The 24,756-nt window shown below is 40.5% G+C and overlaps 1 protein-coding gene across 1 annotated transcript in view; it reads left to right on the top strand.

The window, feature by feature from the left end:
• Positions 1 to 24,756, top strand: part of Fam117b (family with sequence similarity 117 member B) — a 76,203-nt gene that overhangs the window by 41,065 nt on the left and 10,382 nt on the right. The window contains exons 3-7 of the mRNA XM_028765805.1: positions 4,239 to 4,390; positions 8,022 to 8,111; positions 11,081 to 11,194; positions 21,390 to 21,533; positions 23,273 to 23,498. Of these exons, the coding sequence (XP_028621638.1) occupies positions 4,239 to 4,390; positions 8,022 to 8,111; positions 11,081 to 11,194; positions 21,390 to 21,533; positions 23,273 to 23,498 (726 nt within the window). The remainder of the gene's footprint in view (positions 1 to 4,238; positions 4,391 to 8,021; positions 8,112 to 11,080; positions 11,195 to 21,389; positions 21,534 to 23,272; positions 23,499 to 24,756) is intronic.

Genomic DNA, 24,756 nt, shown 5'->3' on the forward strand with positions numbered 1-24,756 from the left:
ACAATTTTTACTGTGTGTGGCAGGGGGTTGGGTGACTGTCTGCCAGAGTGTGCAGGTGGTCAGAGGGCAACTTGGAGTAGTCAGTTCTCTCTTTCCATCATGTGGGGGTCCAGGAATCAAACTCTGGGTGTCAAGGTTCATGGCAAGTGCTTTTAATCTGCTGAGCCTTCTCTGCAGACGTTTTAGTTTAACGGGGTTGGGGATTTTCTTTAGGGTAACACTTTGCTTTATTTTTCAGAGAGAGTTCTGAATCAGCAGATCAGTTTTTTAGTGCTCGTCTCATCTAGGATGAGATTTTACTATTTTCTCCTATATTGGCTACTTTTTGCATTGTTTTATAAAGTGCATGAAAAAAGGAGAGCAGGATTTATATAGCACACAGTGTGAGGGCATGCAGTCCATCATGGCTGAAGGGTGGGTTGGTGGCAGCAGGCATGTGACTGCAGGAGCCTGCTCATATCTGGATAGATCAAGAAATAGACACAGCTGAAAACAGGCAGGAATGTAAACTTCAAGGCCTGCCCCCCAGTGACCTAGCTTCCTCCAGCTAGGCCTTTCCCACAACCTCCCAGGGCAGCATAAGGAGCCTGTGGGGATATTTTGCATTTTGACATCTTAGGCCATGGTGGTCTGTCCAGATAAGTTATGCAGAGTGTAACTTTGTCACTGTGAGTGACAAAACACTGAGCAGCACTGTGAAGCCATGAGAGTGCCACTTAAGGTCTTTGCTGCATATGCTTAACATTGACTTAACAGCACAGAAGTAGCCAGACACAATATGTAAATATCTGTTACAACAAAACTTCATTTATGGGTGCTAAAATTTGAATTTTATGTATTTTTTCTATATTTAGGAATAAGTTGATTTTTGTTTTCTATCCATTTAAAAATATACATGCAAATTAGTAGGGTGAGGACCAGATTTGGCCCATGGCCTGTAGCCTCCCTAAATTTAGGTATAAAATATAAAAAAATCTCAAAACCTAATAGTAATTTTTTAATCTTTTCATCATTTTATTTAAAAACACAGTACTTAGATACAAAAAACAAACAAACAAAAAACCATCAGGCTTGGGAGGCAGAGGACAGACTGGTCTACAGAGCTAGTTCTAGACAGCCAGGGCTACACGGAGAAACTCTGTCTATGGGGAAAACAAAAATCACTTGTACGGTGCTGAAGGGCACTGAGGTTTATTTTGGTTTATCAAGACTTGGTCTGTTTTGTTAACAGAATTAAAATGTAAACAATGATTTAGTTATCAACTAGAATTCTGGGATTTATACTATTGTAGGTTTCTTTATAACCTACAAGTGTTTTTTTATTAACACCTGTCTCTCAAGTGTGTCCTGTGATGTCATTCTTAGTACGTGCCTTCTTCTCTTTGCTCTGGCTGGCTATCATACTGAGTCCCCTCAATTTGCTTATGGAGAGTTCTTGCACTTGTGATTCTGAAGAAACACAGTTTTGGTCACAGCATGGTCAAGGCCATTTTAGGAAATAAAAAGCAGCTGAGTTCTTGGGGCCATCAGACATTAGGGGACATTTACCAGGGAGTAGAAGTTTGAAGCTGAATATTGGCACATACTTGCTCTGTGTTCAGAGTTGGTGCCAAGAGTTAAACATGCCCTGGGCTAAAACCTGTGCTTTTTGCTTGTTTGTTTTTATTTCTGTCACCCTGATCTTAATTCTCACATTGTCACCTCCTATTTTGGGTTGATTTTGTTTTTAAGGTTTCTATGTTAGCAGTTACTGTGTATTGTTACAGTAAATGCCTGCTTGCCCTCGCTTACTTCTTGCTTTACTTTGCTTCTTAGACTGTTTGGTTCAGTTTCCTCCTTTCTGTGATATTTTTCTTTAAAAAAAATCACTGTCAGAGATTGTCTTTGGTTATTAAGTAATCTTTGTCTGATTCTTAGTGTCTTACCCTTTGTAGGTGTACATTTACCACAACAGATGTGTGGAGACAACTTTAGGGAGTCACTTTCCCCTTCAACTGTGAGGCTGGGCTCTGGGGATTGAATAGGTGGCCATACTTGGTGGCAAATGTTTTTTACTTGCTGAGCAACCTTGCTGGTCCAAGGTATCATAAACTGTTAGTTTTCTAATTCCATAAAGTTACCTCAATGTCTTAAACCTCTGCTCTTACTGACAGAACTATCCTTTTCTTCTTGTGCTTCTCCAAGGTTGATTTTATTGTTTGTAGTAGCGTGTAGTTTACCATGGTTTACCATGGTATGTCAAGATCCTGCTTCAGTTTCATTCTGAAGACTATCTTTTATCAGTTCTGGAAAACAGTCATTATCATTTTGATCATTGTTTTTTTTTTTGTTGTTGTTGTTTGTTTTTGTTTTTCGAGACAAGGTTTCTCTGTGTAGCCCTGGCTGTCCTGGAACTCACTCTGTAGACCAGGCTGACCTAGAACTCAGAAATCCACCTGCCTCTGCCTCCCAAGTGCTGGGATTAAAGGCGTGCGCCACCACTGCCCGGCCGATCATTGTTTTCTTGATGATGTATCCTTCTGAATTACATTGCATATATGTGTGTGTCCTATATATAGCTATCATACAATATATGTATAGTAATAATAAGTGAAGCTTTTGTTTTTTTTTTTTTTTTTGGTTTTTCGAGACAGGGTTTCTCTGTGTAGCCCTGGCTGTCCTGGAACTCACTCTGTAGACCAGGCTGGCCTCGAACTCAGAAATCCGCCTGCCTCTGCCTCCCAAGTGCTAGGATTAAAGGCGTGCGCCACCAACGCCCGGCTTAAGTGAAGCTTTTTAAAGGACTGCTGAGATTGGAAATTCAGCTCAGTAGTAACTAAAGCATAGACCTAGCATGCATGAGGCCCTAGCTTTGATCTGTTACAACTACAGAAATAAAAACAAAAACCCAGGGGCTAGAGACATGGGTCAGTGGTTAAGAGCACTGACTGCTCTTCCAGAGGTCCTGAGTTCAAAGCCCAGCAACCAGAAACCACATGGTGGCTCACAAACATCTGTAATGAGATCTGATGCCCTCTTCTGGTGTGTCTGAAGACAGCTACAATGAATGAATGAATGAATGAATGAATGAATAAATAAATAAATAAACCACCAATAAAACCAAAGCCCAGTGCATACATTAGATGTTAAAAAAGTTTAAAGAATTTGTGGGCTAGGAGTGATGGCACATGCTTTTAATCCTATCACCTGGTGGGCTGAGGCAGGAGGATCTGTGAGTTTAAGGCCAGGCTAGTCAACAATATATCAACTTCTAGGCCAGAGAAGGCTATCTAGTAAGCTCCATTCTGAAAACACACACACGCGCGCGCACACACGCACCAAGAAACAAGGGGAAAGCTTACGAGAATGAATTAGTGAGCTGAGAAATTTAAATTCTTTTGAGTAACAGCAATTACTCAAAAAGGTGACACAAACATTAAATAAAATACAAACAAAACTTAAGAACTGGAAGAAGGAAACTAATGAGATATTTACTGCAACATATATGCAATGTAAATTCAGAAGGATACATCATCAAGAAAACAATGATCAGCCGGGCAGTGGTGGTGCACGCCTTTAATCCCAGCACTTGGGAGGCAGAGGCAGGTGGATTTCTGAGTTTGAGGCCAGCCTGGTCTACAGAGTGAGTTCCAGGACAGCCAGGGCTACACAGAGAAACCCTGTCTCGAAAAAACAAGAGAGAGAGAGAGAGGGAGAGGGAGAGGGAGAGGGAGAGGGAGAGGGAGAGAGAGAGGGAGGGAGGGAGAAAGAGAGGAAGGAAGGAAGGAAGGAAGGAAGGAAGGAAGGAAGGAAGGAAGGAAGGAAGGAAGGACTGTCAAGTTAGAATGGACATAAGCACATGAAAAAAAAGAAAAAACATTTCACTGTTAGGGAGTTGTTTGTCCCTACCTCTCTCGGTCAGGAACTGTATTTTCTAAGAGTCCTTATTCATATTTGTTTCTTAGAGTCAGACTTAGAGTATACATAGCTAGTTGGTAAGGAGAAATACTAGGCTGAAGCCTAAAGGTTCTGAACTAACAGTATTTGCTTTTTAAAAGTATACTACATATGAAATGATAGTGTATAGCCCTTTGGAATCAACTGTGTTATCAGTACCTTGTTCCTTCTGTTTTTATGGTCAGTGTTTTGTGTTGGGCCTGGGCTTTGCATATTGGCTTGTTCTTATTTGTTTACTTTGCATATTTAACTATAAAGCTTTAAACTTTTTTTTTTAATTAACACTTTTGCTTTATACCTAGGTGACAAAACACGCCCACCTTCCTCAAGCCCCTCCAGCATTATCCGACGCACTTTCTCCCTGGATACTCTCGCAGCTCCATACCTTGCTGGACACTGGCCCCGAGACAGTCGTGGGCAAGCGGCACCCTGCATGAGGGACAAAGCCACACAGGTAGGTTTCTCTTATTTGTTCCTCTCTGAAGCATTGAGTGCACACCAGAATTTTCTCAGAAGCTTTTCAGAAGTACAGGTTTCCAGGCCTACCTTTCAGATATTCATCTGGATTTGTTTGACCAGGGAGCATGCCTTTCTAAAAGTTCTCAAAAATAACTCTCATAGACATATATAATTGTGAACATACTTCCCCTATCTATTTCTTAGAAGTTAGGTTACAGTCTCATAATATTTTCATGTCTGGAATTTGAACTCAAAAAATTGTAATAGTAGATTATTCTGTATACCGTTTATTTTTGTGCCCCCAAACCTTCATATATTGGGAGAACTATATTACATTGTTGATTTTGTGTGTGTGTGTGTTTGTGCTCACACCTGCATGCTTATACTGTATAGTGCTAGAGTGCATATAGAAATCAAAGGACGACTTTGTGAAATCAGTTCTCGATTTCCAACTTTACATGAACTCTAGGGATTAAACACAGGTGGTCAGCAGTGCACCGTCATACACTGCTAAGCCCATTTACTGTAGGGTCCATAAATGTAAACATCTCAACAAATGGTAGTCTGAAAGTGAAATTTCGTACTTTTACATATATCTAACTGACTAATTAAAAGGATGTTAGAAAGTCAACATATAATTTATAAATTTATAGTTAAAGAGTTGAAGTCTGGAGGCTGGAGAGATGGCTCAGCCATTAAGAACACCAACTGCTCTTCCAGAGGTCCCGAGTTCAATTCCCAGCAACCACATGGTGGCTCACAACCATCTGTAATGGGATCTGATGTACCTGAGGATAGTGACAGTGTACTCGCATACATAAAATAAAATAAACCTTTAAAAAAAAAAAAAGAGTTGGAAGTCCAGCTAGGAGATGGTGGCACATGCCTTTAATCTCAGCATTTGGGAGGCAGAGGCAGGCAGAGCTCTGAGACCAGTCTGGTCTTTAGAGCAAGTTCCAGGAAAACCAGGGCTACTCAGAGAAACCCTGTCAAGAAAAAAAAAAAAAAAAAATTGAAGTCCAATATTGTACAGTTCATGATTGCATGCTAGTTTGAAGTTTCTTTTTATAGTATTATCACATTGTAATTAATTAAACATTTATACAGACATTTATCCATTGTTTTTCATACTTACTAGACAGTGAATCCCAGTAAGGTAAAGCTGTGTCTGGCCTGTTGTTGCTGTTTTCTCAGGGTTATACATGAGTAGTAAGTGCTTGAGGAGACTTTGAGGAGCATTTGCAGAGCACTGGGTCAGCAACACAGTAGTCCACTCTTGGTAATGGAGAATGAAAGGCGTAAAGACTTCTAATACTGTTGGCAGTTACATTTTTACATTTAAAAAAACTGTAATTGTAAACTACATCCTATATAGAGGACTTACTCCAAGAAATTCCATTGTATTGGTTAGGACAGAATAGACAAACAGGTTTGAAAACATAAAGCCTGGCCCCAGCCGCTTCAGGAGGGCCACCTTGTACAGCGGCAAGGTGACTAAAAGGTGACTAGCAATGTGCCTAAGATTCAAAGTACCTCATTGAGCCTGAGAAGACGCTGGTGCATCGAAACAGACCACGGCTTTTGTAAATAGGCAGTGCTGAAGCCCATTGCAATAACCACAGCCAAAAGTCCTTTTGCAAACTATGGAGACAGGTCTGGGTATGTTATAGGAAGATTCCGGTGTCCCCATGACTATGGAAATGTTGTTGAACTGATAGTCAAAATAAGAGTAAACCTCTGGAGACCTCTGGGTGATGGGAGTTGTGAGCCCAACCTTGTCAGCAGTCTCCTGTGGTTCTCCAATTTTAGTTTTTTGTTTTTGTTTTTATCTTAATGGAAGCCATGTTCTATAGCGTCCTTGATTGAATGTTATCTAAGATGTCTCCCAGAACAGTGGCTCCAAATCTGAGTCTGTATTCCCTTCACTATCCCAGAAGGTACATGCCAGCACCATTCTGTCTGTTGACATTCCATGACCTCCATCACTTGGAATATGTGTTGAAAATGCCTCCCCTCTCCCTTTATCTGTCATATAAACCATTATACCAGAATTACACTTGTTCATGTGATCTATAGTAGCTGCAAGATCCCAAGTTGCATTAAGGAGAAGTTCCCTCACTTCACATCACAGTGCAGATAGAAGAGAGATCTACATTTCCCTATATTGTTATCTGTAGAAGTTTTTGTTTAAAGTTTAGCAACTTTAAGACATTTTGAGCCTTTTTATAATGAAACGATTCTCCTGAGTATTCATCAGTATATTCTAGATACTTGTAAATTGGAATGCACTCTTCAGTGCTCAAGTCCCAAAATCTTTGCCACTTCGAAAATGCCTGCATGCTACCCAGTGCTAGTCAATGGAAGAATTCATGTACCAATTTTGCTATATTTTTATCATTTGTTGTTTCTTTATTAATTTGTATATAACTTTAGAGTAGAGCTTTTCTTCATAGCCAGACAGTTGGAAACCAGTTCCCAAGATGCCACATTGTGTGCCCCATCTCCAAAATACGTTATTCTTTTTTTGTTTGTTTTCTAAGACAAAAAGTCTGTGTAGCCCTGGCTGTCCTGGAATTCTTTCTGTAGACCAGGCTGGCCTTGAACTCAGAGATCCTGCCTGTGCCTGCCTCCTGGGGTATCTGACTAAAGTCATACACCATCACACCTGGCTTAAAATAATTTTATTCTTGTTATTTGATGTCCTAAACTTTCTTTTAGATTTTATTTAAAATTTCCTATAATGGTAAATTGCAAATATCCAACATGAAGGTTTTTTTTTTTTTTTTTTTTCACCGTTATGGTGACTGAATTTAACTACAGCCATCTTCTAGGGAAGAACAGAGAAAAAGCTGACTCTTTAATCCATATTTTGAGCCATCTTCAATTGCTTGTTGCAGCAGTGCCTATGTTACTAATTCTGTTTAGTTTGCGGTTTAGAGTCCCAGGACCAGCACTGATTACCCTCACCACCAAACCACATTTAAGCTTCTCTGCCAGTCTCTGGATTTGACTTGAATGTCTGGTCTTGACTTGTCATTGTTGTTGTCTAGTTAAAAAATTCACAAAAAGCTGAAAATTTGCCACTTCTTGTTTGGAAACTGGAACTGCAAATAGCAGTCAAGCTTTTCTGTTGGGAGAGCCAGTACACTAGGAAGCAGATAGATAGTTATTACTGAATGCTGCACTCCGTGTTTGCCCACCCCCCTCTCCACATGTCCCACCTCTGGGCCAGTTCAGAATTTATGAATAACCTTATTAGTAAAAGAAATGAAAGAAAGGTTAAAACTGATTATAATAAACTGATGTTAAGATACTTATGAGAAGTTTATGATGGTTAAAATATGCTAGAGAAATGGCTCAGTGTTTGAGAGCACTGTTCTCACAGAGGACTGGGGTTTATTTCCCAGCACCCACATGGTGGCTCACAGCAATCCGTAGACACACAAGATGCATATACAGCCATGCAGGGAAAATACTCATAACACATGAAATAATAAAATCTTTAAAAATTTAAAATAGTTCTACTAGCTCTAATTTTTTGTAGTATATATTATTTAATAGAAAAAGTCTGGTGTGCTGTTGCTAAATACTTTTTGTTAAAATAACTTTTTCCCCCCCTACAATAGACCGAGAGTGCATGGGCTGAAGAATATGAAAAGAAGAAAGGGTCTCATAAGCGCTCATCATCCTGGGGCAGTACAGAACAGCTTAAAGAGGTCAGCAAAATGTTCTATGGAAACAGAAGTTTGGCTTTTCCAATTTGATAGTTCCTTAAAGTGGCCTGCAAATGTCATTTCCTGGTACAGGATTCGTATGTATGTATGTGTGCATGCATATCTGTGTGAGGATACATGCCTTCATGAATGTGTGAAAACCAGAGGGTAAAGTCAGGTGTTGGCTACTTTCACATTTTTCAAATAAGAGATCTTTGATTGAGCTTATCACTGTTTTAGTTGTGCTAACTGACCAGTGAGTCTTAGGGATCTGTCTGTCTTTCTTCTACCCCACTGAGTGACAGTAAAGACCATCACCCAAATTATTTGGTCAAATTAAGCAAGTTTTATTTTCTGTCTGGTGGGATTATCTCTCTGAAGTGGGGCTTGAAATATTTTTGAAAATAAAGCATTGAACATAGTAAAAAGTGGGGCTTATATAGCTCAAAGATCTGTAAGGCTAGAGGGCTTTCCCGGAGTTGTGAGATTTTCAGAGGAATCTTGGTTATGTAGGAACTTAGCTGAACATTTTAAAATTATTTGGCAGAACATCTTATCAGGGTGCATTCAAAGTATGAGTTAATCCTATAGGGTAGAGAGCATGTCAACTTGAATTTTGCAGCAAGCAGAAATAAACTTGTTCTGTCCTTATAACAAAATAGCTTGCATCCATAAGATGGAGTCCCAGCACAGGGGTTGTAGATGAACATGGGTACTGCAGATCTGAACTCAACTGGTTAGTGCTTGTGTAGCAAGCACTTTACCATTAACAGCTTACTGTACTTTACTCCCTTTACTTGAGAAATAGCAACAGAAAAGGTTACTATGTTGATTTGTGCCCCCCCACCCCAGATGTTTGAAGTGTATACTTATAATCTCAGTAGTTGGGGTATTGAGGCAGGAGAATTCCACTGCTGAGTTTTGGGCCTCCTGAGCCATGCCCCCCCCCCAAAAAAAAAAAACCTAAAAATAAGATTTGAACAGAAAATGTGCATGTATTAACCTGATGATGCAAGGCTTGTTTTAAGTAGGGAGTTTGTATGCATCTAGAAAGATATAAAGACATTAGACTTATAAAATTAGTGTGATTAAGAAACTAGCATTTTTCTGCGTATGATAATGTTTTTGAAATTTAGTAACTTGATTACAGATAGCATTGTGTTATTATTGTTTTCTGTGTGTAACTAATGTCATTTTAATTTACCCATAATAGAAGTAAAAGAGAAAAAAATCAGTCAAAGGATAATAATGAGATAGCCATTAAAATTGCATTTGTAGCCGGCCAGTGGTGGTGCACACCTTTAATCCCAGCACTTGGGAGGCAGAGGCAGGCTGATTTCTGAATTCGAGACCAGCCTGTTCTACAGAGTGAGATCCAGGACAGCCTGGGCTACACAGAGAAACCCTGTCTCAAAAAACCAAAAAAAACAAAAAGGGTTTGTAGCTAAGCATGTTGCCACATGCCTTTGATCCCAGCACTTGGGAATGGGAAGCAGGGTGATGAAGAGTTGAGGCTTACCTTGATGTGGTGGTTTGAATGAATGTCTCCCATAATCTCATGCATTTGAATACTTTGTCCCCAGTTGGTAACACTGCTGAGGGATAGGTTTAAAAGGTGTGGCCTTGCTGAAGAAACTATATCACTGGGCTTTGAGGTTTCACAGTCGTATGCCATTCCCTGTTTGCTTTCTGCTTCATGCTTGTAATAAAAGATGTAAGTTCTCAGCTTCTTGTTCTAGCCACTATGTTTTACTCCACCATCTGATAGGATAAAATTGTGGCGAGAGGTAGGTACCCTTGGCAGACCTGTGCCGAGCTGTGCCCCTGAGAAAAACATCTAGTGTAAGAGATTTATTGGGGGAGGGGAGAACTAAAGGCTGTCTCAGAGTGGGGACATGACGGAGAGATAGAGGCAGACAAGTGAGGTGATGAGGGGTTGGGACATTGACATATCTGGGGTGGCTGGGGCCCTTTTATGCACAGCACACACCTGGTGTATCTGGAGGTGGCAAGTGGTGACATCTGCTGCTGCTAGGTCCTTGAGAGCAGGCGAGTGGGAACACCTATTTGCTAATGGCATCATGACGCTACCCCTCTATAACTGCAAGCCCAGACTTCCTCCTTTTGTAGTATTTTGACTCATGATATTTTATCACAGTAATACAAAAGTAGCTAATATACTTGGCTAATGAGATCCTGGCTCAGAAAACAGCAAATTGTATTTGATACTTAAAGATTTTATTTTAAATGTATTTTATGGCGTGGCGTTCTTGTAGTTTTCTTCCTGTTGCTGTGATAAAACACTTTTAACCAAAAGCAGCTTGATGAGAAAAGGTTTTATTTGCTTAAAGTGAGAGAGAGAAGGAGGGGAGGGAGAGGATGAATATTGAGGCAGGAGCAAACTGATCACGTTTCATCAAAACAGAGAGCAAACTGGAGTGAGCCTATAAAAGCTCAACACCTGTCCCCAGTGATGCACCTCCTCCAGGAAGGCTTACCTCTAAGAGCTTCCATAACTGCCCCAAAACAGCACCACCAACTTAGGACCAAGTGCTCAAATACATGAGCCTGTGCAATGAGTCTATGCAAGGTATTTCTCATTCAAATGTACACACTTGGCTTGATTTGTAAATATCATTTTAATTTTTTTACATTTGTAAAGACAACAAAAGAATACGTTATTTCTAAGAGCATAATTTAAATGTTGAAAACTGTTTAATACTTGAGAACTCTCAAGACTAACAACGTTAAATGTACTTGTGTTTTCCTTTAAATCTATATGTGTGTGTGTGTGTGTGTGTGTGTGTGTGTGTGTATTTGTGTGTATGTGTATAAAAATGCTGATCAATTAGATTTTATAGTATGGTTTAAAATTTTAAAGTATTATGGGTGAATTTATTGGTTCTTATTAAGCAAGAATATGTTTTTGTTTAGTGTGAAAAACACTTGTTTCTGTCCATTCTTCCTTTCAGATTGCAAAATTACGCCAGCAACTGCAGAGAAGCAAACACAGCAGCCGTCACCATCGAGATAAAGAAAGGCAGTCTCCATTCCATGGCAACCATGCAGCTATTAACCAGAGCCAGGTAAGGAAAGCGATTGCTTCTCTTCTAGGTTGTTTGTAATCATTTAGGATAGAATGTCCAAAACCGTGTGTGAAACAGTGGTTTAAGTACTAAATCACAGCCTTCCTCCCTTCCCCAAATTTATAAAATAGTATTTCACCTAGGAGATGTACCCAGTAACAGTTTAAAAGTGTTTTCATTTATTTATTGTGGGACTTTTTTTCCAGATAGGGTCTCTTTACACAGCCTTGGCTATCTTGGAATTCATTATGTGGAGCAGGATGAACTCACAGACACCCACTCTCTGTGTTTACTCCAGGTCACTTCAGAGTTAAGATTAAATTTTATGAAGTTACATGGTACACTGTAGGAGTTGAAAAGGTTTAGAAGTGATTTTTGAATACCAGTTTATTAATGTGAGAATTTTTAGTTAGATATAGTGACAGAAGGCTGTAATCTCAGTATTTGGAAGGCTGAGACAGGAGAGTTGTTTGTAGCAAGAGCTTTCTCAAACCTAAGTGGGCCAGGCATTGTGATTGCACTCTTTTAATCTTAGGACTCTGGAGACAAAGAAAAGATAAATACAATCAACAATTTGTTTTTCAACACAGAATCTACCTGCCTCTGCCTCCCAAGTTCTGGGACTATAGGTGTGCGCCACCACTACCCACCTAAAAAATTACTAAGCTTAGTCTTGTGAGTTGGCTAGGAGTGTAGCATGCTCTCTCTCTCAAGCCTGATAACCTGAGTTCAATTTCAGAATCAATTCTCATAAGTCATTCTCTGATTTTCACACATATGTATGCACACACACACACATGCACACACACATGTAATATTAAGAAGAGGAAGAAGGGGCTGGTGAGATGGCTCAGCGGTTGCGCGCACTTACTGTTCTTCCGGAGGTCATGAGTTCAAATCCCAGCAACCACATGGTGGCTCACAACCACCTGTAATGAGATATGATGCCCTCATATGGGTGTCTGAAGATAGCTATAGTATACTTACATATTAAAAAAAAAAAAAAGAAGGAAGAGGAGGAGTTTAGCTGTGCTAGCTTTTACTCCTGCACTCAGGAGGCAGAGGCAAGAAGATTTCTAATTTGGAGACTTAACTCCTACTCCCATACCACCTCCCTCCACCCACCCACCCCCCAAAAAAAAGAAAATTTATCTATTTTGAATCTTTATATTTGACAAATAAAATACATGCTTCATTTGTCTGTTTATTAATTAGCTAACCCCAAATCAGACATATGCATCTTGACTGTTCTATCAGTCATATTAATGTTTGAGACTCTAAGAGCATATTAAGTTATTGATATGATGTTGCTTAGGTAGGTTCTCTCTGTAGTGGAAAAAAAGCACATTATCAAGGGCAAACATCCGAATAGTTTATTAAACGCTTACCATCCGATGGTACTGTGGGAAAAGTGGTAGTCCAGAGATAATCTCATGTCCTCATCCCATCTTATCTTTGAGGGATGTAAGTAACTAGCTAATTGTAATAATGTACAATGAGTATGTTCACGGTGCAGGGGTATTTCTCTTTGAACTGAGGATGAGCCATCCAGAAAGGCTTCTGAGAAAATGTTATCTGGTTGATCCCTGAAATATAGTTGGAGTTAGCCCACCTAAAAGATGAAGTCATGGCCCGAGTAGGGCAGTAGTAAAAGATTAGGAGAAAAATAGCAGACAGACTTTGAAGTCTTCACAAACTAGTTAGTAACACACTGTGACTTCTTAGTTATAAAAAAGAACTTTTTTTTTAATGTTGGAAATGAGACTCATGATCTGAAATGCATTTTATAGTGGTCACTGTAGGCCTAGAATATTTGATGAATTTAGCAGAGGACAAATAATACAAGCCAGGAGTCATTTAAAGAGTTAGAATTGTGAGTAAGGAATCAGAGTTGACCTGGAATACTGTAGAAACTTAAAACTAGTGAGAAGGTAGTAATAGTTGGAATCTTTTGAACTGCTTAGTATAAGTTACTGACACTTAGGAGGTGATAGTGTTTGAAATGTTGTTGAATTGGTTACTAAATGACAAGCATTCTCCTCAGGACTTGTGTCATTATTGGCAATTAATCTTCATATTGTGATTTAATACTATTAACTCCCATTTAATAGGAAATTGAGACCCTGAGAGGTTTTATCTTAAAGGTCATATTAGACAGGCTTGGGCTCTCACCTAGACATTCTGATGTGAGACTCTGAGTTTTCACACTTGGCTAGTTGATGGCCGCCAATACACAGTAATGATGGAGGGGTGAATAAAGGCTAGGGCCATTTTAGCCTTTGAAGTACAATTCTAAAAATGTATCTATCTGAAAGTACATACAAAAGTTAAGTGGAAACAGGGCCCTAATATCAGGTCGACATTTTAGATTTGTGCTGTACCTCCTCTTCATCAGAGGAGCCTCTCTGACTGCAGTATGCAGCTGCTAATGCAGACCAGAACTGCCAGTGCACCAAGATTAACAGAGCCCTCAGCCTTCAACAAGATAGCTGAGTCTTTAAGGGTCAAAGAACGTTTTAGAAGAGGGATTGGAGAGATTATAAGAATCAGGGTAATGTCTACTTAAAAGATACCCTCTGGACATGACATAAATCTTGGACTTCTGAACTCACTGCACTGGTTATCTGCATAAAGCCTACATGGAGCTGGGCCCATCAACATTTCATTATGCAATGGTGGAGGAGCCTATGAAGCCCCCACACTTCTCTGAAGGGACTATTGGCAGGTGATGGTTGTTGGAAGAATGTTGCATTTTCTTGAGTGATGCAGCCACCTGATAAGTTGCTTTTGCTTTAGTGTGTAACCTGTCACTTATGCTTAGGCAAGAAACAAATCACTCTAGGTCACATACAAAAGAAGGCGTGGTGTAGAGGTGGGGCTTGTTGGGTATAAGGGTTTCGGCAGGGAAAGGAGTAGATGAGAGAGGAGAAAATGGGGTTTCAGTGGAGGTGGTGAAACTACTAAGATTATATAAATGTATGAAATTGTCAAAAAAAAAATTTAGTTGGGGAGGTGGGAAGCAAGTCAAAATGCAAAATACAAAGGCTACAACTGAAATCGATTAGAAGAAACAGGCCTCAGTGTGATGCTGGATTAAGCTGGGGCTTCCAGGGTAGAATCTCACACACACACACACACACACACACACACACGGAAAAGTATATAAATTAACATTTGAAGTTGTTTTTATTATCTCTTTGCAATTAAAGGACAATTATGATAGCCTCTAATTAACAGATTTTTTTTTATTAAGTTCTGAATGATTTTAATCACAATTAGAAAAATAAGTCTCACAAGCTCATTTTTTGTGGTCCTGTTGGCTGGGAATTCAAGGAACACTGTTGGTTGGGGAGAATGAATCTTGATAAGTTTCTTAGATGAGAAATTTTTATGTCCTTGGTTTTCAAAAATGAAAAAGTCTTCAGGTACTTTAAAATAATACTCAGAGTCTGGTTGGAAAATACAGTGGCATATTTCATAATTGTTTGAGTACTAGAATAAATTTTGGCGAACAGAATGCCAGCTTTCACAGCCACAAGAACTGATTTTCGAGGCAAGAGTTAAAAACCACATAGTTGTTCTCTAGCTGCCATTACAGCCTTAAGCAAAAAAGTTCTTCCCAAAGATTTCCTTATTTCTTTGGGCTAATGACACTGTAGTTTGAGGATGGGAAACAGTGAAATAAGAAATAAACCAAACATTTTCTTCTGAGGAATGAGGATTGCTGGCTGCCCTGGAGTCTATGTGCCAGTCTGGCAGGGCTGCTGTGTAATTTTTTAGGGTTAGAAATTTAGAATCTGGGGCTGGAGAGATGGCTCAGCGGTTAAGAGCACTGACTGCTCTTCTAGAGGTCCTGAGTTCAATTCCCCAGCAACCACAGGGTGGCTCACAACCATCTGTAATGGGATCTGATGCCCTCTTCTGGTGTGTCTGAAGACAGCTATAATTATACTCACATACATAAAATAAATAAATCATTTAAAAAAAAAAAGAAATGAAGACTCTATATACTACTGTGATATCTGTGACAGAGGATAGCTGTAATGTAGGTGTACTGAAGAGGTGAGCCTGATGAGAACGAGCATAGCTTATCACTCATTGAAAGACAATCATGATGACCGACCAAGAAGCCTCAAGGTGGAGCCTCAAGGCGTGGAGATCTGGAAATGAACCTTCGCTATGTACTTTCTGTTGTGGCTGTTGCAAGGAGCAGTTTTCACCTGCCTTTGGTTGTATTTTTTTCTGAACAGACTTTTTCAACTTCCTATTGTCTATCAAAGTAAGTTTTTATTTCCCCTTTGTTTTTGTTTTTGATATAATGTTTCATTCTGTAGTACAGGCTGGCCTAGAAATTACTGTGCAGCCTAGAGTAGTCTCAAATATAGGCACATTCCTCCCTGCGTGGCCTCTCAAGTGGTAGGATTAGTGGTCTTAGCCACTACTCTCAGCTCAAGGCAGATTTGTTTTCCCTTTCTGTATTTGATGCTTTGGCATCTTAGATCCTTGCTGAGGAACCTGCCTCTTCCAAGATTAGCCAGTTTTCCAATCACATCAAAATGAACCAATCTGAAACACATATCTCAACCAGCTCTTCTTAAACTTTTTCACACAATATGTTTTTATCATATTCTTTCCTCTCCCCTAGCTCCTCCCAACCCACCCAATTTTATGGTCTCTTTCTCTCTTTCAAAACAAACAAACCCCTACCGCCAAAAAAATCACAGAGGCCTTTTTGTGTTGGGCTCCTGAGCATGGTGCCTGTCCTAGATTATGTTTGAAATACCTAGTGTCACTCCATTCCAGGTAGGTTTTTACCCTTCAGAAATTTTCACTTTCTTAGCTCTACTGATGAAACTTCCGGTAGACAGCCTTACCATGCTTCCAGACTCATACGTCTTATCCTGTTCTCATCCCCAGGCTGTGAAGCAAACATTTGTGTAAGGTGTTGATGTAGATATTGTAAAAGTAGCTTTATTCTCAGAGGCTTACTGCTTACATAGGCCTAATTCTGGAAGCTTCCAGCTTCTGTACAATCTAATCTAAGCCTAGAATGTTTTCAGCCTCTGAGACTTACTTCTGAGTAAGTTCACCTCTTCCTAATTCTCTCTGAGCTCTGGCTGGCTGATACAACTCAGCTGTTCTGACTCAAAACTCCACTCCAAGCTAACTTGATTCGATCTCAATCTGGTTTCTCTCAGCTTCTGAATTGCTCTGCTTGGCCTCAAACTAACTCTCACAATCTTCTGGCTTCTTCTCATTCTCTGGCTCATTCTGCCTTCACCTGTGTCTAGCTTGTTCTCTCTGTACAGTTGTTCTGGCAAAACTGCCTCTGCCTCCCTCTTTGTGCTGCACTACTCTCCCTCTCAGCTCTACTGTGCTGTACTCCCCACTCTACTGTATTCCTGTACTGTATTCTCTTCCTCCTGTACTGTCTTGTCTCTCTCTTAGGTAGCTTCTCTTTCTTCTCTATTCTCATGAGAGTTGGTCATATCCTATTCTGTCAAGTCTTTCTCTGATTCATCACTTTCTGCCACTCAGTCATCACTTTCAAACATGGGTGCATGGATGCTTCCTTCTACAAACTAACCTTACCTTCATTGGTGGGATTAAAGATGTGTACTAAGAGTGTATCTGTATTCCAGCCAGAGGGATGAAAGGTATGTGCTAAAGTCTGCCACAGTCATATCCTAACTAGAAACAGGTTCAAAGTTACTATTTGCCATGCTTTCTGATATTCTTCATTGGCTAATTCTTAAGTTTTATACAGTGTTTTAGTAACTGTTCTGTTGCTGTGAAGAGACACCATGACCAAGGCAACTCTTAGAAAACATTTAACTGGGGCTTGCTTAAGAGTTTTACAGAGTTAGTTGGTGATCATCATAGTGGGAAACATACAGAAATGGCACTGGAGCACTCACTGAGAGCTTGACGTCCTGATCTACAGGTGGCAGACAGAAAGACACTGGGCCTAGCATAGCAACACACTTCTTCCAACGAGGCCAAACCTTCTAATTCTTTACAAACAGGAGAACCAAGCATTTAAATATATGTGCCTGGAAAGGGTGGGGGGTTGTTTTCATTCAAGCTACCACTTTCCAAATGTCACGTAGGTATATAGACAGTGGCACGTTGTGCTGCCTGGCCCACCTTAAGTAGGCCAGAATCTGTTGAAGTGTTTGCTTTGAGGAGAGAGATTTGGAAAACAGTAAGCATTTATTTTTTATTTTTTTCCAAAGAGCAGATCTGATGAGAGAAATTTTTTAGCCTTTCTTAGATGTCTGAAGAACTCTCAGCTAATCTGATATCCAACTTACATTTGTGTATACTGATTTATATTTAGAATTCACATTATTGCAGAAACCACTTTTGCTCCAGGAAAACAAATTCTTATTATTTAATTCCCTAAAAAGGGTGGAATGAGAAGGGGGTGCCAGGAAGGAAGGAAGGAAGGAAGGAAGGAAGGAAGGAAGGAAGGAAGGAAGGAAAATATCCCTTAAAGTAAAAGGCCTTGAAATAAAAGATTATTTTTATTGTCTTCAGATGTTTTTTAGAATGTAGTTTATATAAGGAGTGAAATAAAGAGCCGGGCGGTGGTGGCGCATGCCTTTTAATCCCAGCACTTGGGAGACAGAGACAGGCAGATTTCCGAGTTCGAGGCCAGCCTGTTCTACAGAATGAGTTCCAGGACAGCCAGGACTACACAGAGAAACCCTGTCTGGAAAAACCAAAAAAAAAAAAGGAGTGAAATAAAGGATTTAGTTCCTCGTGTTATTTTCAATAGTTTCATTAGATAAGAAGTCCTTCCCAGGTAACTGGGTGAGTTCATTTTTCTAACCTCGAGGTGACAGCTAGTTAACTTAAACTGCTAGTTAAAACCCCTTACTTAGAGGAGAGGTGCACAGACCTTACAAGAATGACTTGCTCTCGCTCTCTTTTCTGCTCTCTTTTTCTTTTTTTCCTTTGTTTGAGACATTAAATTTTTGATAGTTATTGCTAAGGAGATACTAAGAAAATCTTTTTAACGTCTTTCTTTCCCTGCCTTGCTGATAGGAAATCTCAGCAAACCAGATTTGGGGAGCTAGCCACTCCACTGCCAGGGTCCTGTGAGTGCTTTCTTACCATGGCAGCTGGGAACTTTACCAAACAAGCTTACTAATAATGTGTCTTATGCTTCTAAAACCAAAGGTCAGCATTTTACAAATACTGTGGCACATTAGCTCCCCTTACAGCCTCTTTCCCTGTTTCTGTAATTTAGCAGCTGTAAAGCAAGTGAGTACCTAAAAGTGGTTTAGAATTGTTGTTTATAGTCTGTGTCCTGAGAGTTGAGATTGCTCTTAGTTTTTTGTTGTGTCACTCTGTCACCTCATTACACATGAGATGACCCAGTCACAGGAAAGCTGACTGTATCTCAGAATGTCTGTGTGCTTTACTGCAGGCCAGTGCTTCTTTTCTCTCTGTCATGTCAGTTGTTTCCTCTCCATCTCTGTTTTACTTTCCATGACTCCTCAGAAGCAAAGCAGCATTAGCATTGTTCTTTCCCTGCCTTGTCCCTAAAGTACCTATAGCTTTTACAACTTTATTTGCGGCTGGAAGGATGGCCCAGTGGTTAAGAGTACTTTCTGCCCTGCCAGAGGATTCAGGTTCATTTCTTTAACATCCATGTCAGGTGGCTTATAACTACCTGTAACTCCAGCTCCAAAGGGTATGACAACTTCTGAACTCTGGGTGTCTGCACTCACATGTGGGCATACATAGATGGACCATACACATAATTTTAAAAATGATAAAACTAAATCTTTAAAACAACAAACAACTTTTGCTTGGTCTTACTTTGGAATTTTATGTCCGTTGGGAAGGAAGAGCTAGACAAAAACTCTTTAGGAGTTAGGAATCTAGGAATTTTAAGACAGTCCCTAGGAATCTTAAGACAAACAGTAGGTAGCCAGTTCCAGTGACTAGCTTTCATTCTGCCTCACTACAGTTAGAAATAGGACCTAGTTCAGTGACTAGGCTGGAGACATGGCTCAGCGGTCAAGAGCATCTGCAGGCACCTGCACACGTTCGGCACACACACACACACACATAAACAGACATGCACAAATAAATATATTAAGTATCTTTTTGAAGTATAAGGAGGTGAGGGCTGGGAGGGAGGTTGAGGTAGGAGAGTAGAGAATGCAAGCAGTGAAGAGAAGAGTGTATAGAATGGTAGCATGTGCTGCTTACCAGCTTTGTTACACTGCTATTGGTGAGAAAAGTGAGGAGGGTAGGCGCTGTTCTTGTCAATGAGAGGATGGCACCTACAAGTCTTCCATCTATAGATGGAAGGTATGGTGACAGAGACCTTTAATCTTAGCACTCAAGATGTTAAAGACAGAAGTATCATGAATTGTACTCCTACTTGAGTTAACCCTGTCTGGTTGTTGGGTGCCCTCTCCCGCAAAAAAACAAAACAAAACCCATAACCCAGTACTAGAAGCAACAAAAACCTACCTGTTGAACATAACCATAAGATGTTTGGGGGTTGGAGAGATGGCTCAGTGGTTAAGAACACCTGCTGCTCTTGCAGAGGACCTACATTTGGTTCCCAGTGTGCACATGGTGGCTTACCAAAGGCCTCTGGTGGCTTCTACATGCACATGATACATATTTGTACATGTAAAAATAACTAAAAATTTAAGAGAGAGACTCCATTTATACATATATTTATATAAGTAAGGGGCTAGAGAGATGGTTGATCAACACTGGCTGATCTTCCAGAGGAACTGAGTTCAGCTCCCAGAACCCAAATGGCAGTTTTCAGCTGTCTGTTAACTCCAGTCCCTGGTGCCCTCTTCTGGCCTGTGTGGGCTCTGTGTGTGTGGTGCACATAAATGCAGACACAACACCCATACACATAAAAAACAGAAACAAAACAGTTTTTAAAGACGCTCGCTCGGGGGTATGTGAAAAGATGTGTGATCAGAGAGACTAAAATTAGGAAAGACTAGTTAAGACACAATGTGTCCATTCTGGGCAGAACTGCGGCCAGGGCGCTTACCTCATTTCAAAACCATGAATTAGGATGCTGAGCCCTTCCTTACTTGTGAAGGAAGCTATTTGCCCAGGAGGTAAGATGCTGAGCTCTGCCTCACAAGTGAGAGCTCTGCACTAACACCAGCCTGGAGCTGCTTCAAAGTCCATTCCCTTTAACTTCTTTCTCACAGATTTCCTGTTTCCCAAGGATGCTTGTACTGTGTTTGCTGGGTTTTTGTTTTCCTTGTTTGTTTATGTTAAAGATGAGCAGAAGTAAAAGAAGAAATAAAACTTCATTCTAAGTTTGAGTCAGATGGTAAACTTACCCATTGGCTGAAGTTGGAGATAAATGCCTGGAGACACGTGAGCTTTTATCTCTTCCCCACCTCTCTCAGGTGAATGAGAGTGAGTCAGTCACAGATCCCAGACCATTGCTATTAGCAGATGCCCTCACAAACCCTGTTTTGTATTTTATTTTGAGCATCTTGTTAGGAGGCCAGTTAGTATTCTATAATTATTTAATCTGTCACTTTAAAAAAGTAATACTGGCCGGGAAGTGGTGGCGCACGCCTTTAATCCCAGCACTTGGGAGGCAGAGGCAGGCAGATTTCTGAGTTCGAGAGTTCGAGGCTAGCCTGGTCTACAGAGTGAGTTCCAGGACAGCCAGGGCTACACGGAGAAACCCTGTCTCGAAAAACCAAACCAAAAAAAAAAAAAAAAAAAAAAAAATACTGTGACAGTAAGAGAAGATCAGATGGATTTGCAAAAAGAAAAACACATTTTATATTTTTATTTTCAGAGGTGAACATACTAAGTATGTATGTATTGATATACATACAATGAATGTTATAGGAAAGTTATCTACAGTTATGCAGTGGGTTCTACCATGTGAATCCTGTCTGTTGAACTCTATTGTCAGGCTTGGTGACAGGCACCTTTGCACGCTCAGCCACCTCAGTGGCCCTGTGAAAGCATATCTGATGTTGCTATTTCTGGAACATTTGCCGTTCTCTTAGTCTGTGTACATTTCTCAGTTGGTCTTGACTGTCTAGACTTTGAGCTTTAAATTACATTTCACATAACCTAAGATGCAGATTTGGTTGCTCTTAAGTCCACGAGTGTCCTTTGGACTTGTTTTTAGTTATGCCATTTTGAAAACTTATCTTCACCTTCTCTTAAGGCTCCTGCTCCAAAGAGCACACTCATTCCTGCTGGACCCATCACCAAGTCATCAGGTTCCCGGTTCCGGAACAGCGTGGAAGGGCTGAACCAGGAGATTGAGATCATAATTAAAGAGACGGGGGAGAAGGAAGAGCAGCTGATTGTAAGTAGTCTCAACCCTCAGAGCAGTCTTGTGAGCTCTGAAACAGTCCACATTCTCTTGCCTGTATTTATGTTTCTTACTGAGAGAATGAAGATTTAGCTTTTATATAAAAGCTTTTGACCATGAAAGTGATTGAAGAATTTTAATTTCTTTTCATTTTACAGAATGAATGGGCCCAACCTTAGTTCAGGTCCTCTAGCAGAAACTGGTTTTCATTTGTAGCAAATACCAGATGGACATAAATATCCTCCTCATTTTGCTATAACTCCTATAACAAGTTGGAGTTAGTTCTGTGGAGGGTGGGGCAGTTAGAGGAGCAAATGGTTTGTAAGGAGGAGCCTGCCTGGTTTGAGTTGACTCACATCTTCATGATAAATGAGCTTTGTAGCCCAGAGTACCTTTATCTCAGCCTTTGTTCTTGAGTGCTGAGGGGAATTAGTTTGGAGAAATCTTCTCTAGGTGTGTGGAATTTTCTCCCTGGAGGTGAAGGCAGCTGGGTGTGGTGGCTGCCTCTACTCCAAGTCTCTCCAGGTCTCCAGTGTGAGGCTGGCTTATATAACTGAAATCCTTTCTCAAACTAACAGACAAAAAGACAAAATTTGGTTTAGCTTTGAAAACACATTAACTCTCCCATCTCTGTCCTCAATTCTATAGAATGGAGTATGTTTTCTCTGAGTAGTTAAAGCTAAGTCAGTCAGAGTTGTAGAGGGAGCTGGCTTGTCTCCTTTGTGAGCCACACAAGCTTTCATAAGTGTCTCCTTGATTTCACCCTCTAATTAAATCTGCTGTGGTCAGGCCGTGGTGGTGCATGCCTTTTAATCCCAGCACTTGGGAGGCAGAGGCAGGCGGATTTCTGAGTTCGAGACCAGCCTGGTCTACAGAGTGAGTTCCAGGACAGCCAGGACTACACAGAGAAACCCTTGTCTCGAAAAAACAAACAAACAAAAAAATCTGCTGTGATTAACCTTTCACTCACAGGAAGGGTTCTTTGAAAAAAACAACTTAAAAGAGGAATGGGCAGGAAGGCACAGGAATTGAGGGCCACCTGGTTTCACTGGTTAGCACCTTTATGGTCACCTCTCCTGGGACCTGTGGTCCATCAAATTTCTCCTTTACCGTGATAATACTTTTTTATATTTTTAGAAATAACAGTACATGATAGCCAGTGCAGTACTTTTTTTTTGGTTTTGGTTTTGGTTTTTTGAGACAGGGTTTCTCTGTGTAGTCCTGGCTGTCCTGGAACTCACTTTGTAGACCAGGCTGGCCTTGAACTCAGAAATCCGCCTGCCTCTGCCTCCCAAGTGCTGGGATCAAAGGCATTTTTTAAGGTGTGCGCCACCACTGCCTGGCAGGCGCAGTACATTTATTCAGCAAACATTGACCTCCTGTGTACCATGCCCTGAGAAGACAAATTCTTCCCAGAAGATGATGCTCACTGAGGAGTCAGGCAGGTTAGGTATGGATGTCACTAATGAGCAACAGGAAGGCCCAGTAACAGTAGAAGGGTGGGTACTTGTTTGTTTTTGAAATGGGATTTTGCTATGTAGTCCCGTTGCTCTAGAAATCAGAATCCTCCTGTTTCGGCCTCCCAGGTACTAGGAGTACAGATTTGTGGCACCATACCACATAGAATTTGATTTGTGAGTTTCTGGCCACAGAGGAATGTGAGCACTGGATATATTGCTAGTAAATTTCAGTATCAGTGTTATAAACATTTATTTTTAAAATTTTGTTAACAGCCACAAGATATTCCAGACGGTCATCGTGCGCCTCCACCCCTCGCACAGAGAAGCAGCAGCACACGCAGCATTGACACGCAGACCCCTGGGGGTGCAGACAAGGGAAGCAACAACAGTAGCCGCTCTCAGTCTGTGTCCCCAACATCCTTCCTCACCATCTCTAATGAAGGCAGCGAGGAGAGTCCCTGTTCAGCTGATGACCTGCTTGCCGATCCCAGAGATAAAGGTACAGTAGGTTGGAGCTGTGTCCCTGGATGCTAATGCCATACCTACTGTTTGATCTTTTGACCTGTTCCTTTTCTGTGGGATCACACATGTTGGAGGAATGAGGGAGAGCACCAGGTTAGAGCAACTGGAGCACAGTGCAGCTTTGCCAAGGGGCTCTGATGGTGCTTTAGTTAAGTGGATGTATAGGCTTTTGTTTGTATCTTTAATTTTCCAGCATTTGTGATGGATATAGCTACCTTATTAGTACACTGACTAGCACAGTGGTTCTTAACCTTCCTAATGCTATAACCCTATAAAATAGTTCCTCGGCCGGGTGGTGGTGGCGCATGTCTTTAATCCCAGCACTTGGGAGGCAGAGGCAGGCGGATTTCTGAGTTGAAGGCCAGCCTGGTCTACAGAGTGAGTTCCAGACTACACAGAGAAACCCTGTCTCGAAAAAAACAAAAACAAAAAAAAAATAGTTCCTCATGTTGTGGTGATGCCCAACCATGAAATTATCTACTTTAAAACTGAGTGCTAATCATAATGTAAATATTTTTGGAGATACAGGTTTGCTAAAAAGGTCCACACCCACAGGTTGAGAAGCACTGGACTAACTGAATATTTTCCTGAAAAGCACTTTGTTTTTAATCATTTTCCCTATTGGGATTTTATTACCTTAATAATTCTTAATTAAATGTGAAGCCTTCAACTATGCTGTTTAGGATACTTCTAACAAGGATAAACTTGATTTATCTCAAAGCAAAGTCAAGATTGGGGGTACTGAGGCAGGAAGGTAGTCCACTGGTTAAGAGCACTTGTTAATCTTATAGAGGACCATGATTTAGTTCCCAGCACCAACCCACATCAGGTGCTTCGCATCCGTGTATAGTTCTAATTGTAGGGGGCTCTTCTGGTTTCTACAGGTTCTGCATACATGTCAGTACACATACAAACAAGTGGGCACAGACATATACATGATAAAGTTAAAAAAAATTTTAAAGGTTGGAGATACAATAAGAACTAGCCTAAAGTCAATATTCCAAATATTAAGTACAAAATCTTACCTTTGAAAATAAATATGATTATTTTTATTGGCCTACATCAGAGCATTACATTCTGTTAGCCTAATCATAGTTTTTATAGTACTTGAAAACAGTGATGTAACAGTTGTTTGTAAGTTGTCCAACTCAGTTCAGTAGAAGTGTATTGAGAACCTCTTGCATGCCATTCTGACTGGCTGCCTCTCCCAGGCACCTCAGCATTTGAATCTGGCA

Source organism: Grammomys surdaster, unplaced genomic scaffold (assembly GCF_004785775.1).
Source record: "Grammomys surdaster isolate TR1022 unplaced genomic scaffold, NIH_TR_1.0 165, whole genome shotgun sequence".
Taxonomy (NCBI): Eukaryota; Metazoa; Chordata; class Mammalia; order Rodentia; family Muridae; genus Grammomys; species Grammomys surdaster.